The 15963-nt window shown below is 37.9% G+C and overlaps 1 protein-coding gene across 2 annotated transcripts in view; it reads left to right on the top strand.

Annotated features, from left to right (window-relative positions):
- Nucleotides 1-15963, top strand: part of ADPRHL1 (ADP-ribosylhydrolase like 1) — a 460723-nt gene that overhangs the window by 202924 nt on the left and 241836 nt on the right. For both annotated transcript variants that reach the window (XM_044071213.1, XM_044071214.1), the window contains exon 3: nt 7919-8044. In XM_044071213.1, the coding sequence (XP_043927148.1) occupies nt 7919-8044 (126 nt within the window). The remainder of the gene's footprint in view (nt 1-7918; nt 8045-15963) is intronic.

Here is a 15963-nt window from a genome sequence, read left to right as displayed (position 1 = left end):
CATAATGACAGAGGCAAGTTTATGTAAAGATGGTATATGTCTTTAAATTTTGGATTCACATTTGAAATTGATTCTCTGAATCTTATTGGTTGACCAATTATATTTAAATGTCTTTGCTTGATTAAGATACTTTTACTGGACTGAAGAAGCTCACAGTGAAATAGGTTACCATTTTTATTTTAAGTAATAACAGTTTTATGGTTCGTATACTGCCTGGCTGCCTCACTTCTGTCTTGTGTGTTGGACTATTAAGACATATTATATACCTCAGAGTTGAATTTATGAGTGCCCACTCAATTGTCAGAACGAGTTTAAAGGTGGCTTGTTGCTTTGTTTGACATGCAAGGAAAATGTTTTCCATATGGAAAGAAACAGTGAGTCAGATATCTATCACGCCAATAGATCCTATTTATTTTAAAATGAAGACTGAAATCTCTGGAGTGGGAATTCATAGTACTACCAGTTTTCTTCAGGTGAAGGAAATCTAATACACCAGGGTCTTTCACTGCATAGATGGCTAAGTAAAGGTCACTATGCAGAAGCCTGCATGAGACAGAGTAATGTATCAGGGCTTTTATTCTACCAGGGCACTTAAGGAGCTTAGTCTGATGATGTTTTACTTAGGAAGCACTGGGGCATTTTGAGTTAGTCAAGGTGTATTGAGATGGACATGCTGATGGGGCACTGTATACTATGATGATCCCAATGAGGGAAGAATAGAGGAATGGGGGGGTTATGTTTTCCTTAGTTTTAGAGAAAATGCCTTAAGTTATTACCTGAGCAAGTCAGAATAATTTCTAATTCTGCTTCTACTAAAAGATTTGCAGGCTGAGACAGAAAATAGTGTAGAAAAAACGTATTTAGGATTGCCATATGTAACACTGCTTTTTTAGATATGTTCTTATGGTTACAATTGTGCTGGAAAAGCTAGAAAATTGTTGGGGGATTTCTGGGAAGATTTCTGCTTCTTGTCCTTGGATCCTTACAGACCAACAGCTGCTGACTTACTACAACACATATAGGCTTAAGATAAACTTAGAAATTCTTGTTTTTTTTTTTTGCAATTTTTGCCCCTGCTTGCTAACCCTCAGATAATCGGATACTCAGACCCTATCTCAGATTACTAGCTCATTCATTACCTATATACTGAGTGGACAGCTGACTGAGAGAGACCAGCATTGACACAGCTATTCTGCAGGCTAATTTTTTTTCTGTTGCAGTCCTATCTCTACTATACATACCTGATAATATGCCCTGGGATCAGCATGCATTGTACATTAATGAAGGCATGCCACTCCTTTCCATAAGTGATATAATCTTTCAGGGCAGCCCAGCATCTCCTTGAAGCCAGTACTCCAGAGGGTCTCCTGTCTCCAGCAGGGATTCATCCATGGGAACATGTACCCCATGGAAACATGCATGCATACTCACTCTCCCCACAACCTTTAGAAGGTGTCCGAGGCAGTGTTCAGACTTGAATCTCTTTAATCATAGACATCTGTGCTGCTCAATCTTGCTAAAATCACAAATTTTTATATCGTGTGTGTATGTGTGTGTGTGTGTGTGTGTGTGTGTGTGTGTGTGTGTGTGTGTGTGTGTGTGTGTGTGTGTGTGTGTGTATGTGTGTGTGTGGTGGGTAGCAATACTTAAAGTCACCCTGAAAGCAGCAGCAAGATAGGTAATGACAAATTAGTTAGCATGCATTTTTTCCACTCCAAGTCTCAAAAATGAGTGCAGCTCATGGAACAATAAGAATTGCTGACTGATTGAATTAATGACATAGACACAAGAAACATCAATGTATAACTTAAAAATGATGACATAAGAACCCTGGCTTATAAAAACTGAACATGAATTATTCTTTAAAATGGCGATGCAGCAGTATTAGCAATAATATTCGTGCATCACTGTGTACACAAACAGAACATGTAGCTTGTACTTGGGTTACTTCTAAAAAGTACTTTCATCTGAATATGGTTGCAGTGATTTTAAAAATAAATTTAACAGCGGTTAAGTAGGGCAGCATGCACGGTTATTCTGTTTTTCAGCTTTTGTAATGCATTTAGGGGACTGTAAAGCCACACAAGAAACTAAAAGTTATAGCATATGCCTCAGTTCTCTCTATCTCTTTCACAAAAGGCAAGTGCACTGAGATTTGTAGAAAATGGTTAGTTAAAAAAAACCTCTCAGGCAGAACCTTTTCTACTTTCACTTTTGGAAGCCTCCTGAATATTCTTTTAGCATATAAAATGTTTAGCTTGAGGGATGCATAGACATTCTGTTTGATACATTCTTAAATAAATTCTCTATCTCTGGCCTCTGTGTGCTGGATTGCTGGATTGATTTTCTTTACAATAAGATCACATCCAGTCAGAATTTGATATTACAGCCTTTCAATGTGACTGATTCTTTTGACATAATTATTTCATTTTGACTTCTGTTTAACCCTGCTACTTAACAGGCTTCCCATTTGTACTGCTGACTGATACAACTACTATCTTATACTGTGTCTCTCTCTCTCTCTCTCACTACTTTCAAGGCTGCAGTCATGAGGGAACAAGGCCAAAGTCTGCACAGATTGTCATTCCTGATGGATGTGGCAGATGAGGTTATCTTTGTTTATATTAAGAGCCTCCCTTACTTATTACCCTGTAGTATCTAATGCTATCTTTGTTAAGCTTTGTCATTTACAGCATAGATAGGTAAGGTGACTCTTCTGTAAGTCATTATGTTTCCTAGCTCAATGTAGGTACTTTCTGCTGCTCTGTGCAAAGTCTCATAATGTCACCCCTCACATGGCTCACTTCCATTGTGCTAGGTTTCTCAGATACCTTATTTATCTAACATAGGCTCGGTACACAACCCTGGCAGAGAGGAGAAGGGTGAAACCCTCCTACCTGAGCATTAGACTTATAAGGTTTGACCATTTCAAATCAAGAAGATACTGATTTGTTGTTTAGGTCTATCAATAACCATATCAAGTTATAAAGAAACAGGGCAGTATACCAGATAATCACTATATGACGTCACATTGTAGCTATGCCATGTCAGAAAATGTGAAATACTATTGTTCCTCATTATGTTATAACCATTCGGATCTCACTGTACCTATTTTATGACAGACATCACAGTATAACAATTATAAAGGTATGTAACAATTATTTTATTTGAAAAGTAACAATCCAAAATGAAGCTCAGTCAGAGGACAAGCTCCCACACAGATACTTGCCATCACTGTATAGAATACATATTTTCATATGCACTTGTGGGACATTTTAGGCCTATCCAATTTCCATTTTGGTATTTGAATTAACCTATCTCATTTGCTGTTAGATTGGTCTTACCCATCCCATGGTCAATAATTATATATTATTCCTAATGAGAATAACTGGGATCATACCATAGCTAATTTGAGAGGACCCATGCATGGGACAAAGCATTTAGGAGCAATCTGTCCTCTAATAGTACAGGGGGTAGCCCTGAGGTAAATTTTCTACTACCCATCCATGGAGCCAAGTTGTACTTGAATATAGACAAGGATGAGCTTTGTTTTATGTGGATGGGATGTCTGTTCCACAGCAGTGGCATCCCCTGCAAAATATACCTGTACCTCTAAACCATTCTGTTGATGCTACGGAAGAGATTTAGATCATTGGGCCAAATGTTTCTGATGCTATTTAACTTGCTGATGTACAGTAGGTCCATCAGCATTGAATCAGTGGATGCCACATCACCTCTTAGCAGTCTGTAAGATACTATGTATAGTGATATACCTTTGAGTTGGTCCATATTGGCCATATTGTTTAGGTCTTGTATCCTTTTAGTTAGGTATCTCTGTGGAGGTACCAGTTGCTGCATGTGTTTGGACAGATGCATGCAAAAATGGGGTTATTATACTCAGTGATCGGCTTAATGAAGACTGAGTAAAATGAGGTAATGGCATTTCTAGATCGAGACACAATCCCTTTGTTTACAAGCCACATAATGCAGAAGGACTTTCTTACAATAGTGGACACGTTAGTCAAAGCTTAGGTCACTGTCCACATAAATTCTCAAATCCTGAACAACTGAGTCAGCTATTAGGGGTTTATTATTAGCATGGTAATTACTTGGGGTAGATGACTTTCCAAATGATATGATAAGGCATTTTTTGGCATTTAGTCTCAGTCTGTAATTCTGGTGCCAGTTATTTGTTTGGGATAGAACTTCCTGCAGGACAGCTTAATCATTTCAGGATTCAATCACTGCTCCTATCTTGTAGTCATTTGCAAACTTAGTCAGCCAAAGTCCTTTCATATTGGCTTTTACTTCAGAGAAGTAGATGTAAAATAGGAGAGGTTCCAGTACTGAACCCCTTGGGGACTTCACTGGTGACTGGTCCCTTTGTGGTGGTAGCTTCCCCTCTGTTGATCTAGTACATTTTATCTGGCTGGCAGTCCAGGGGATGACATACGGGTTTATTCTTAACTTATCTGCCACAGTTGGGGGAATGTGGCAAAAGCTTTTGCCTCCCTGTGCCATCTTACCCATGTGTGCCAGCCCTACCCCTACTCTTGCCCTAACCCTAACCCTACACATTATGTTGCCAAAACCCTTTCCCTAACAGTAGCACTAATAAAGAAAAAAGGACATAGAACACTCACACCACCCAAGTACAACACTAAATGTATCCGCTTACCTAACTATAACCCTAAGCCTAACCCAAACCAGTGATCAATCACACACACACAAATACCACCTGCTATAATGCAGGCTTGCACATTTTCCAAAGTAACACCTTTTCAGTCAAACATTCAATTTCCTGCACACATACATGCACTATATAAAGTTTCAATTCAACCACATGTAATTCACACAAATGTGCAGTCACACATTTGTGCTGTTTCTCAGTTTTTGTCAGTCATTTGTGTTTCTTACATTTGCATTTTTGATCAAATGATTGACAATCATATCTATATCTATACTGATATATATCTATATCTATCTATTAATCTTTAAATCTCTCTCTCTCTCTCTCTCTCTCTCTATATATATATATATATAGTGCAGGGAACATGGTGATTGTGCTCTGATATTGGAAAAAAATACATTTGTAAAGCATTTCTCTAGAACGAGACCTGATAGTAACATTGCTCACAGTAGGATTAAAAATCGCTACGCACCCTCTAAGTGCTCTTATCAGGTATTGTACAAGGACCTCTCCTTGCCTCTCAGTTGTCCTCAACTATTTTGCTCTTTCACTAAGGATTACAGTCAGTCAGTCAAAAATGTAAGAAATACCATTTTACTCTTCTTATTGTTCAAAAAATGCATATTGATGCAAAAGCTGTTGTTCCATTAAACTTTAAAGTGACATAGAGCAATATTTAAACACTGTTCACAATTTCTTTCTTTGTCTCCACCCCCATTCTCAAGGACATACTGTAAGCTGATAGGTCTACTGGTGTATATATGATCACACTTGCTAAGTGTTTTACTGGCTTTCAAAGCTGGTAAAACAGTTTGTATGCATTTTTTTAACTAGTAGTATATGGAGTAGATAAAACTCCATGCACTATAAAAAAATTATTATACAGACTCTAGTTATACTCTTTAATATGTTTTCTTGACATGGATACATGGATGCTAATATTCACCTGTCTAGCTTCACTCTTGAAGTGAATTTCTTAGCATCCGTGTCTTAAACACATAATAAGCTGGTTATAATCAGAAACCCAATCATAATCCTCTATATTTTATGCATATGTGTGTGTGTGTGTGTGTGTGTGTGTGTGTGTGTATATATATATGTGTGTGTGTGTGTGTATATATATATATATATATATATATATATATATATATATATATGTGTGTGTGTGTGTGTATATATATATATATATATATATATATATATGTGTGTGTATATATATATATATATATATATATACACACACACACACACACACACACACATATAAACATATATATCTATATATATATATATATATATATATATATATATATATATATATATATATAGGGTCTATATCAGAACACCGAAGAGGCATTTAATCGAACGCCTCTTCGTCGGCACATAAAGAGAGAGCACACTAAAGCGCGAATGCTCACAACAGCAATTTCTTTCCCTGGGAAAGAAATCGCTTGGCCTTCCCCGTGTGTTTGCCTCTTTTCCCCACTGTAGTGCGATTTCAGAGTTGGTATATTTAGTTGGGGGTTTGAAAGTGTGTGTAATTGTGTGTTTGTGCTACCGATTTCTTTCTCAGGGAAAGAAATCGGTGTTCTGAGCATTCGCGCTTTAGTGCGTTTGTTCTTTATGTGTCGATGAAGAAGCATTCGATTAAATGCCTCTTTGGTGTTCTGATATAGACCCATATATATATATATATATATATATATATATATATATATATATATATATATATATAAATATATAGATATATATGTGTGTATATATATATATATATATATATATATATATATATATATATATATATAAATAAATAAAGAGATTTTTTTTGGGTGTGTATGCTTTGTGCATTGATATTGTGCTTTAAATTCATGAAAACTTTTAAGTGAAGGGCAAAAGGACAAAAAGTTATATATTTCAACTACAGTACCTGAGATTTGACAGTTTACAAAAAGCTTGTACAAATTCTTCTGTGAAATACATTAAGCATGCACCATTGTTTGAAAATGAAATAAAAAAAAAAAAAATAATAAACTTGAAAGTGCAATTCAAGCCAAGTGGCAAATTAACTTGAAATCAATTGTTTTCAATAGGCACCTGATTAAAATATATATACTTTTTTCACTCAGTCAGCTCCAAGTTTATGATTACTTATACATAGTTATATATTAATTATGATAGTTATATATTGCTTAATTATTATTACTATTATTTATATTTGTCTTTACTTTTAAATGTTGAATACATTTTATTTACCAGACGTGTTTGCATGTGTGCTTTTCATGCTGTGTTCACGTTTTGATTTCAGAATATGAATTCAAAGTTAAGTCAGCATTCCGGTTTTACATGGCCTTGCCTAAATGGCATTGTCATAGTGTATAGATAATGTGGCAGATGTTTTACTATATCATCCTGCTGAGAAACTGCATAATGGATACTCCTGTGCTCTGTCTGAACTAATCAAAACATTTTTCTTGTGAATGAAATTGCAATTAACAGCAAATGGATTTGCACTTTTCAGGAGAACAAAACTCACGAGAGACATATGAATACACATAATTCAGATTTTAAGATAATTAAAGCATATAATTTGCCTGTCTGACTGATATGATCTGCCCTTAGAAAATGATTTTTTTTTGTTCAGTGGAGTAACATTTAAAAATAATACTTCATTTGCTTATATCTTTGATGAAAAATATATTCATTTTACTTTGCTTACAAGATACAAAACCCTCAGGCACGGTAATATTATAACACCCTTCTTAATCTGTGAGATTTAGATCTTACTTAATACTATTTATATCTGCCTACATTCTAAGAGTTTGACTGATAGATAAAGTGCTGAAACCCTAGTTTTATGTAGTATGCAGATATATACTGTGCCCAAATGCATTCATACAATACGTGTTTTTCCATTGTAAGGGCAATTGATATCATATAGACCATGGTCTAAGACAGAATTCTCTAACCCATCTAAAGCAGGAAAATGACTGAAATCTGTTATCTTTTGCTATGCTGTCTCATGCTCATATTTCTTTTCCTGATTAACATTCTTTCTGTTTATTTCTGATTTAGGAAAACATTCAAGCTGGCAGAAAGGGAACTTTACAGCTAGCTATTCAATGTGTTTTGTATTAATTGGATACATTTTGTTATGGTCATTCATATTGTGATGATACTTTAATAGCAGTGGTTGACTGCAGAGTGACAATCCATCTCCTTTTTATTAAGCATCTGGTTTTGGGGCAGCTACAAAAGCCATGTGCATTGGTATGAGATACTGGCAACCAGAAAGAATAGAGAACCTTGTAGAAGTAAGCATTGAATGTGGACGAATGACTCACAACCACCCAACAGGTACAGTAAAATCTCTTTTATTACTTTCAATTTTCAATCAGAAGTATGTGGAGGTTATATAAAGCAAAAACAAAATGAAAGACTCAGAAGGCCTCTATTATACTCTTAATCAAAATGGCTGTAAGAAATATTAAACTGGGTGTGCTGTTGTTGATCATTTTTAGGATGCAACACATTAACAAGGACTCCTACTTCACTTAAAGGGAGCAACTAAAGTTGAAAAAAAAGAAAAAAAAACACAGGTTTCTGAGGTTATTCTGAGTAAGACATTTTGCTTATTTGCTGAATTGATTTAGTTTTCCAGAATAATTTGCACATATAGTTTTGTGTATTTTTTATCTGTTGGTATACATTCTTTATCTTTCTTGAAAATCTATGTTAACTGTTTTCTTGAACTGGTATTAAAATTTTAACTAGAAGTCAGTGTTAGTGGAACTTCTTTTTGACAGATATGAGGATACTCAGAAAAGGGAAATATGCTGCAGATTAATTTGGCACAAGGTTCATATGTTGGTACTAGGCTATCGGCTCTAGGGCCTATACAAGCCTAGCCATAACAATTCCCTGGCTATTTCTTCCCAGATTATTTACTTCCCTGGTCCCCTGTCTAGCAGGATGACTGACATGATCCCCGGGGTGAATTTCCTATTTCCCATCCAATTGTCAAGGTTCCTTTTGAAGAGGGTCAAAGAGGCACTCAGCTTGACATGTAACGCAGTACTGAAAAAATCAGCAGATTAATCTGGAATGAAAAAGCCTGATCTGTTGCCTCACATTTATACTGAAAACGTCCTGTATTATATGCATCACTTTAGGGAATATTTTTAGGTTCAGGGTGAAATATAGATTTTGCATAATAAATTAGCTGTTTCAGTGAAGCATAATGCTACCTGGTTTAGCAATGCATGTTGTACATAAACTGTATATCTAAGTGTTTAAGACATGCACTTATATGTTTCTTAAAACTAGTTCCACCTCTCCTTCCTTCCCATATAGCCTCGTTTCTGTCAGTATTTTAGTCAAGTGGCTCTTAAATACATTGTTTCTATGAAATATGCATTTGAGATAGGTATATGAATATGACCGGCTAAAGCATTCATTGGAAGTTCATAGGATCATAGGAAGTTACTAGACTATTGGCCCTGAGGCCTTTACAAGCTTAGCCAAGAATTTAGCCCATGTTCCAACAGGTCTGCACCCTATGCCACTGTCCAGCAGAGACACAGATGGAATTCCAAGGGTGTATTTTCTGTTCCCCATCCAGTTATCCAGGTTCCGCTTAAAAAAAGTTTAATGAGGTACTCTGCTTTACGTGGAGAGGAAGTCTATTCCACAAAAGGGGGAGTCTCTGGGACACAAATCTGTCCCACCAAGTCCTATTGATGTCACGGACCAGGCTGAGTTCATGCTTGTGGGTTACTCGAGTGGAGCTTGACTTGTGGATATGCAGCAGTCCCATGAGGGTGGGGTCTGAGATTGCTTTGTATGCCAGAGAGACATCACCTCTGACATGTCTGTAGGAGACTGAGTAGAGGGACAGGGTTTTTAGCCTATCTGTGTAGGATAGATGTTTGAGGCCTTGGATTCTCTGGGTGAGGAACCTCTGTGGTCTCTCCAGCTGCTGTATGTGCTTTGTGAGGTACATGCCAGAAGGGGCATTGTACTCAATAATGGGTCTTATAATGGAAGAATACAGGGATGTTATGACCACCTTGTACCTGGATGAGATACCCTTACTAATGAAGTATGGGTAGATCAAAGTCCATTAAGGAAGCAGCAAGTAACTAAACAGATGTAATTTTTTAGGTAAATGATTTATTCCCCATACCCCATTCACATAGGAGAAGACCCTCTGCAGCCTTCCCTGTAATATACCATACTCTGAGGTCATTGAACCTGTGAATAAGTTACTGTCTTGAATCAATGAAGCTTTATTCCATTGATCAATACAAATGAAATAGCGTTTGACTTAAAAGTATCTGGTTAACCAATCAAATTTGTTTTTATACAATTATGGGGGCTGGTTCACAGATATAAGGTACAGGGGTTGATTCTCACTTTTGCTGAAATTCACTAAACTGAAAGAATCAAACTGCATATTTTGTGTCTGTACATCAAAATGCATTACATTCCCTTTTAAATTTTAAGGAATATAAATGGATAATTAAGTTGGGGGCATTGTTTTCCCCAGGAATTAATGAACAGTTGTGAGCAAGTAATTATCACATTTGAGTGTACTGATGATCTGGGATGTGTATATACATCTGTGTGATACAGAATGTTTTGTATTAGCACTGATGATGGCTATAAGCTGAAACCGGTATGCTGTATACAACTTATGGTGTTTGGATTTATTCATACACATTTTGGTGTTTGAAATATTTTGGTGTTTCAATACATTTATTTTGATAGAATGCTGTCCATTTAGTATTTTTTTATTTTATTATGAGAGCCTAAGAGTGCTGGCTGCTGTTTAACTTTGTACATTGTGTCTGTGAGGTAAACACCTTAACCTTTATACCAATCCTCAACCTACAAAAAAAGCAAATTGCATTGCAGTGATGGAGACCTGGTTCAAGGTTCCAGAGATCACCCCTGCATTACCAGGCTATAACTCATACCACACCTTTCGGCCACCTAACCTGGATCGAAATACTAAAGGAGGAGGCGTGTCCATATTCATTAAGGATATCCATACCTCCAGGCTAGTTGCTCAACATAATGCATCCGAAATTATCCAAGTGCAACTAACACTGGGCAAGACTGCAATCCAGGTTGTAGCTTGTTACAGATCCCCCGCCATGCCCAGGATGCCCAATTCACATTTCTTGATATACTGGGTAATATTAAGGTACAGCCCAATACCCTAATAATGGGCGACTTCAACTACCCCACCATCAACTGGGAAAACTACTCATGTACTAACTTATTTGCTCAACACTTTCTGGAATTCATAAATTCCAATGCCCTGGATCAACTTGTCCATACCCCCACCAGGGGCAGCAATATCCTGGACCTGGTCATTACCAATATGGGCAACCGATGTTCCATGCCAGAGGTCAGTAACTCGCTGGTCAGATCCGACCACAAGATAATCACCCTAGACATCAATATCCTGCCCCCCATTAAGGAAACCACCTTAAAAAACTTCTCCAAAGCCAACTTCATGTTTCTTAAGACAGAAGTGGCAAGCTTCATGACAACTATACAAACGGAAAATATAGGTATGACTGCTGAATCCTATACAAATGCACTGTATAAGCACATACACGAGTGCATGGATTGTGCCATTCCCCAACAGAACCAAGACGCTATCCTCCAAAAAAAAAGGAAGCCAATCTGGTAGTCCCCTGTCATAAACAAATTCTACAGCAGAAGGAAGAAGCTGTTGCAAAAATGAGTAAAATCCCCTGATTTCAGGAACTCCCTGGTCAACCTCAGTAAAAAGCTGTGATCCCTCATAAACTCCTCCAAAGTTAGTTATGAAAATAAAATTGCCACTGACACTAAAGACAACCACAAAGTATTCTACAGCTATGTCAAGAATCTCAATGGCAACACTCTGATCTGCTCTGAGCTCCAGCACAATGGCACTAGATATTACAGAAGCAACTGATATGGCCAACATCCTAGCAGATAGGTTCAGTGCAAACTTCACCCCCCTTCACCCCCCAAAGGGCCCATCACTATACCAGAAGAATGCAAAGCCCCTGTAATCACGGCAGCACAAGTAAAGACCGCACTCTCCAAAGCCAAGAACACAGCATCCATGGGACCTGACAACATCCCAGACTGTGTTCTAAGTACCATGTTCAATCATAGCCTCACTTCAGGCTTTGTGCCTACTGAATGGCACACAGCGATGTTTATCCCACTTCACAAAGGGGGTGCCACAATAGACCCCAGGAACTACTGCCCTATTAGCCTGATGAGCCTGGTCTGTAAGGCCATGGAACTTATCATCTCGGAGCTTATAAACAAGGACTTAGGTAACCTCCAAACTCTGGACCCCACTCAGTTTGGGTTTGTAAAAGGTAGGTCATGTCTCCTAAACCTGATTGACTTCTTTGAAGTAGTCACCTAAGCCGTGGACGAGGGTAAGGTGGTTCACACAGCCTATCTTGACCTCGCCAAGGCTTTCAACACCATCCACCACTTTAGAATTATAGATAAACTCACTAGACTGGGAATAAATCCCTATGTCACAAGATGGATGGCCAACTGGCTCACTGACAGAACCCACACAGTGAAAGTAACTGAATCCAAATCCAACTTCAGACCAGTGACAAGTGGAGTACCACAGGGGTCAGTCCTGGGTCCTTTCCTGTTTGGCATCTACTTCTCAGAAGTCCAGGCTAATACAGCATGTCTTTGGCTAACGAAGTTCACAGACGACTACAAACTAGGTGCCATAATAGAATCGCCTAATGATGTGGACATTCTACAAAGGGGCCTCATTGAGACTGATGCTTGGTGTTAAAGTCATGGCCTCAGGCTCAATGCCAAGAAGTGCATTTTTATCCCCTTTGTGAAAAACACTGTACCCATGAACTACCACATAGGCGGCAGCCTACTAAACACCGAAAGTGTGATAAGGACCTTGGGACACAGGTGGACAGTAGTCTCTCCTTTGATAATCACATCGCCACAGTAGTCAGGAAATCCATGTACATGGTACACCTCATCACAAAGGGGTTCACCTCCAGAAAAAAAGAGGTAATTGTTCCTCTCTACTCATCCCTCATCAGACCCATTATAGAGTACAACACCCCATTTGGTATGTACCTCGCAAGACATCTACAACAACTGGAAAGGCCACAGAAATACCTCACTAAGAGGATTACTGGCCTCAAACAGATGCCATATGCAGACTGTCTAAAAAAACTCCAGCTCTACTCTGCACTTATTGCCTATTCAGAGGTGACCTCTGCCTAACATACAAAGCCATGTCAAACCCACATCTCTTGTAGATGCTACACTTAATGAAACTCCAATCCCTCTGAGCAATATGCTCCAGGGAACTAAACTTTGCCACCACAACAAACAGAACATGCTGGAGGGATAGATTCCTGTCACAGAGACTTCCCATGCTCTGGAACAGACTACCCATTCATGTCAAGCAAAGCTCCTCACTAGCCTTCTTTAAGAAAAATCTCAACAATTGGATGGGAAATAGGAAATTCATCCCGGGTATCACTTCTGTGGCTTTGCTAGAGAGGGACAAAGGAAAATAACTTTCTTGGGTGGCGAAAGCCAGGGAACTTTTTTGGCTAGGCTTATATAGGCCCCATGGCCGATAGCATAGTACCTACCTATGAACCTATGAGATGGTAAGAATTGAACCCCAATCTTCATACATGCAAAACATGTGATTTACCAATGAGCTACATCCACTTGCTTACTTGGAGGTAAGACATAAAAAAAAAACTCTTTTTGAGTTAACATCTATTGTCAGCACTCCATCATCATTATATTACCCACTTCAAACAAGTTTACACAGAACTTTCTTCCACTAACTGAGAGCACTCAGAGATTACCCTTTCTTTGAAACAGTCTTCCTATTCACACCACGTGCTGCCCTTCCCTGGCCCACTTTAAATGCAGCTTGGATCAATGGATGGGGAATTGGAAATTCACGCCTGTGGTAGTGCCTATCTTCCTAATGGACAGGGTAGTCTACAACATATTGAAGGCAAAGACACAAGCCCATGCCATCCTCTTGCCTCTAAGGGCCATATATTGGGTAAAATCAGGTTATATTGGCTAGGCTTGTAAGAGCTCTTATGCCATCAGCCTAGTAATCTCCTAATGAACCTTTCTGCTCTAGTCCTAAATACCCTAGTCAACCCTCAAAAACCCTACTCATACTCCTTCTACCTCTAATTCACCCCACCTCACCAACCCCGAACATCCTCATCTCTCACCCCTCATCCACATTATTTAGTTGTTGCAGGGCTTAACGTCCTTGTTAATGTATGTTTCCTGAGACTATAAATCTATACATTTCTAGGGAGTATGTCTAACCTCAGAAGGTACATCTACCAACCCTTCTATTAGGGCATCTCTTATTTTATAATAGTTTATGTGTATGTTCTTTGTCTGTTGTTTAACTTGATATTTTTCACTGTCATGAAACTATTAACTGTCTCACTTTATTACATGTATTGCTTTTGTAATCTGTCATGACTTGCACAGTAACCAACACTTCTCGGTCATTGTTTGCATTACACCTCTGGGCACAGCTTGGAGTTGGTCCAGACTGTGCTCCACTCTGATCAACAAATATAAATAAAAATAAAACAAACAAATAATCAATGCATGTATTCAAAATTCTACTATCCCTATAGGAGGGTAAATCAACCATTTCTGCACTATGCTACTATTTTCAGGGTATTTTTATTCAAATTCTGTATTTGTAGTAGTCAACAGTTCAGCATTATCACATTCCATAGGCATGCTTTTAGGGCAGGCATTAATAGTTTTTACAGGTACAGGATTGCTGTTAGTAACAGTGCAGTATTTTGCTATGTGACCATTTATAGAACATTTAATACAAAGCATCTCATATTAAAACATTTTTGTCTTGTTTACATGTAGACAAATATGCCTAAATAAATGATTATTATTAGCCTTTGTAACATCTAGATGTTCAGAAAGGTTAAGGTCACAATGGGATACCCACTTTTTTGACTTGCTGTTGAATGCCCTTTTAAATTTATCTACAGCCAGCATTTCTATAATTGTGTTTACATTATTTACGACATCCCAGCTACAGTTTTAAAATATGCAATTAAGCCATTCATTTGTAATTTTACTAGTTTGTCCATATCGAATGTCCAGCCATGAAACTTAAATGACTGAGTCTCAGATGAAGCCCCAACGTGAGTCAAAATGTTTTGTTTCAGTTTCTGGTAGATGTGTGCAATAGCTTTCTGAAGCTCCATGCACTTTTTTAGTAAGTCGAAGGAAATATCCTAGCCTATTTACCTTAGTGCTAGTTTTGTCAAGCTGCATGCTTCTCAAACGACACCGTCAACATCTGGACTAAGTTTCTTTAGCGGTACACTGGGATTTGGTGTTCCTATTGAGATGGATGGGTGTGTTAATTTAGCGGCTATCTGCTGTTGGATGCTGAAAACGCATTGGTCAGCAGCTGTGTATGTTTCTTGAAAAGCTGTTTGAAGAGCTATAGTACAGTTCATTAAAGCCTTAATTAATTTTTCAGTAATGACTGGAACACAGCTGTAACAGTTTCAAATCATGCAGGTCTTAGCTCCACTGAAAATTTTTTTGTAATAGAAAGCATCTTCTCATATTAGCCATCCTCATTGATACAAGGATCCCCTTTATACACAGCAAATCCCCATATGGACTCAAGGATTTTTAAGCTTCTCACAGCTCACACAGCTTATCACTTAGACTGAGATGACCAAAAATTCCAGGTATCTTTTAGCAGTCAATCAGTAATTAGCATTGCATTAAGGAAGGTTGCATTCTTTTCTAGAAGGTGGTAAACAACTAACACAGGGCAATTTCAGGTATCTAAAAATTCATAGTTTGCAAAAAAAAATATTTTTCTGTCTGCTGCAGCTACCAGTATGGCTCTTAGCAGGGTTTCCAGTAATAAGAAAATACACCCCTGGGATCACTTCAGTGGCTCTTCTTGACAGAGGATCAGTTAATTAATCAATGGGGCGGTGAAAGCCGACACACTCTGGCTAGGCTTATAAATGCCCTCGGGCAGATAGCCTAGTACCTACCTATGAACCTATAAGAACAGTCCTTGGAATCAGCTTTTCATTTTTTTAATGGAGGTTTATCTACAAGGGCTACATAAAATGGGAAGTAACATAAAAAAGCAGTTGTTCAATTACTACTAGTATTTTTTTCTAACTTCAGTTTAACAATTTCAGTAATCC

This window comes from Protopterus annectens, chromosome 5.part0 (genome assembly GCF_019279795.1).
Source record: "Protopterus annectens isolate FY-2018-M chromosome 5.part0, PAN1.0, whole genome shotgun sequence".
In the NCBI taxonomy this organism is placed as follows: domain Eukaryota; kingdom Metazoa; phylum Chordata; order Ceratodontiformes; family Protopteridae; genus Protopterus; species Protopterus annectens.
This window is presented reverse-complemented; position numbering and strand designations above follow the sequence as displayed.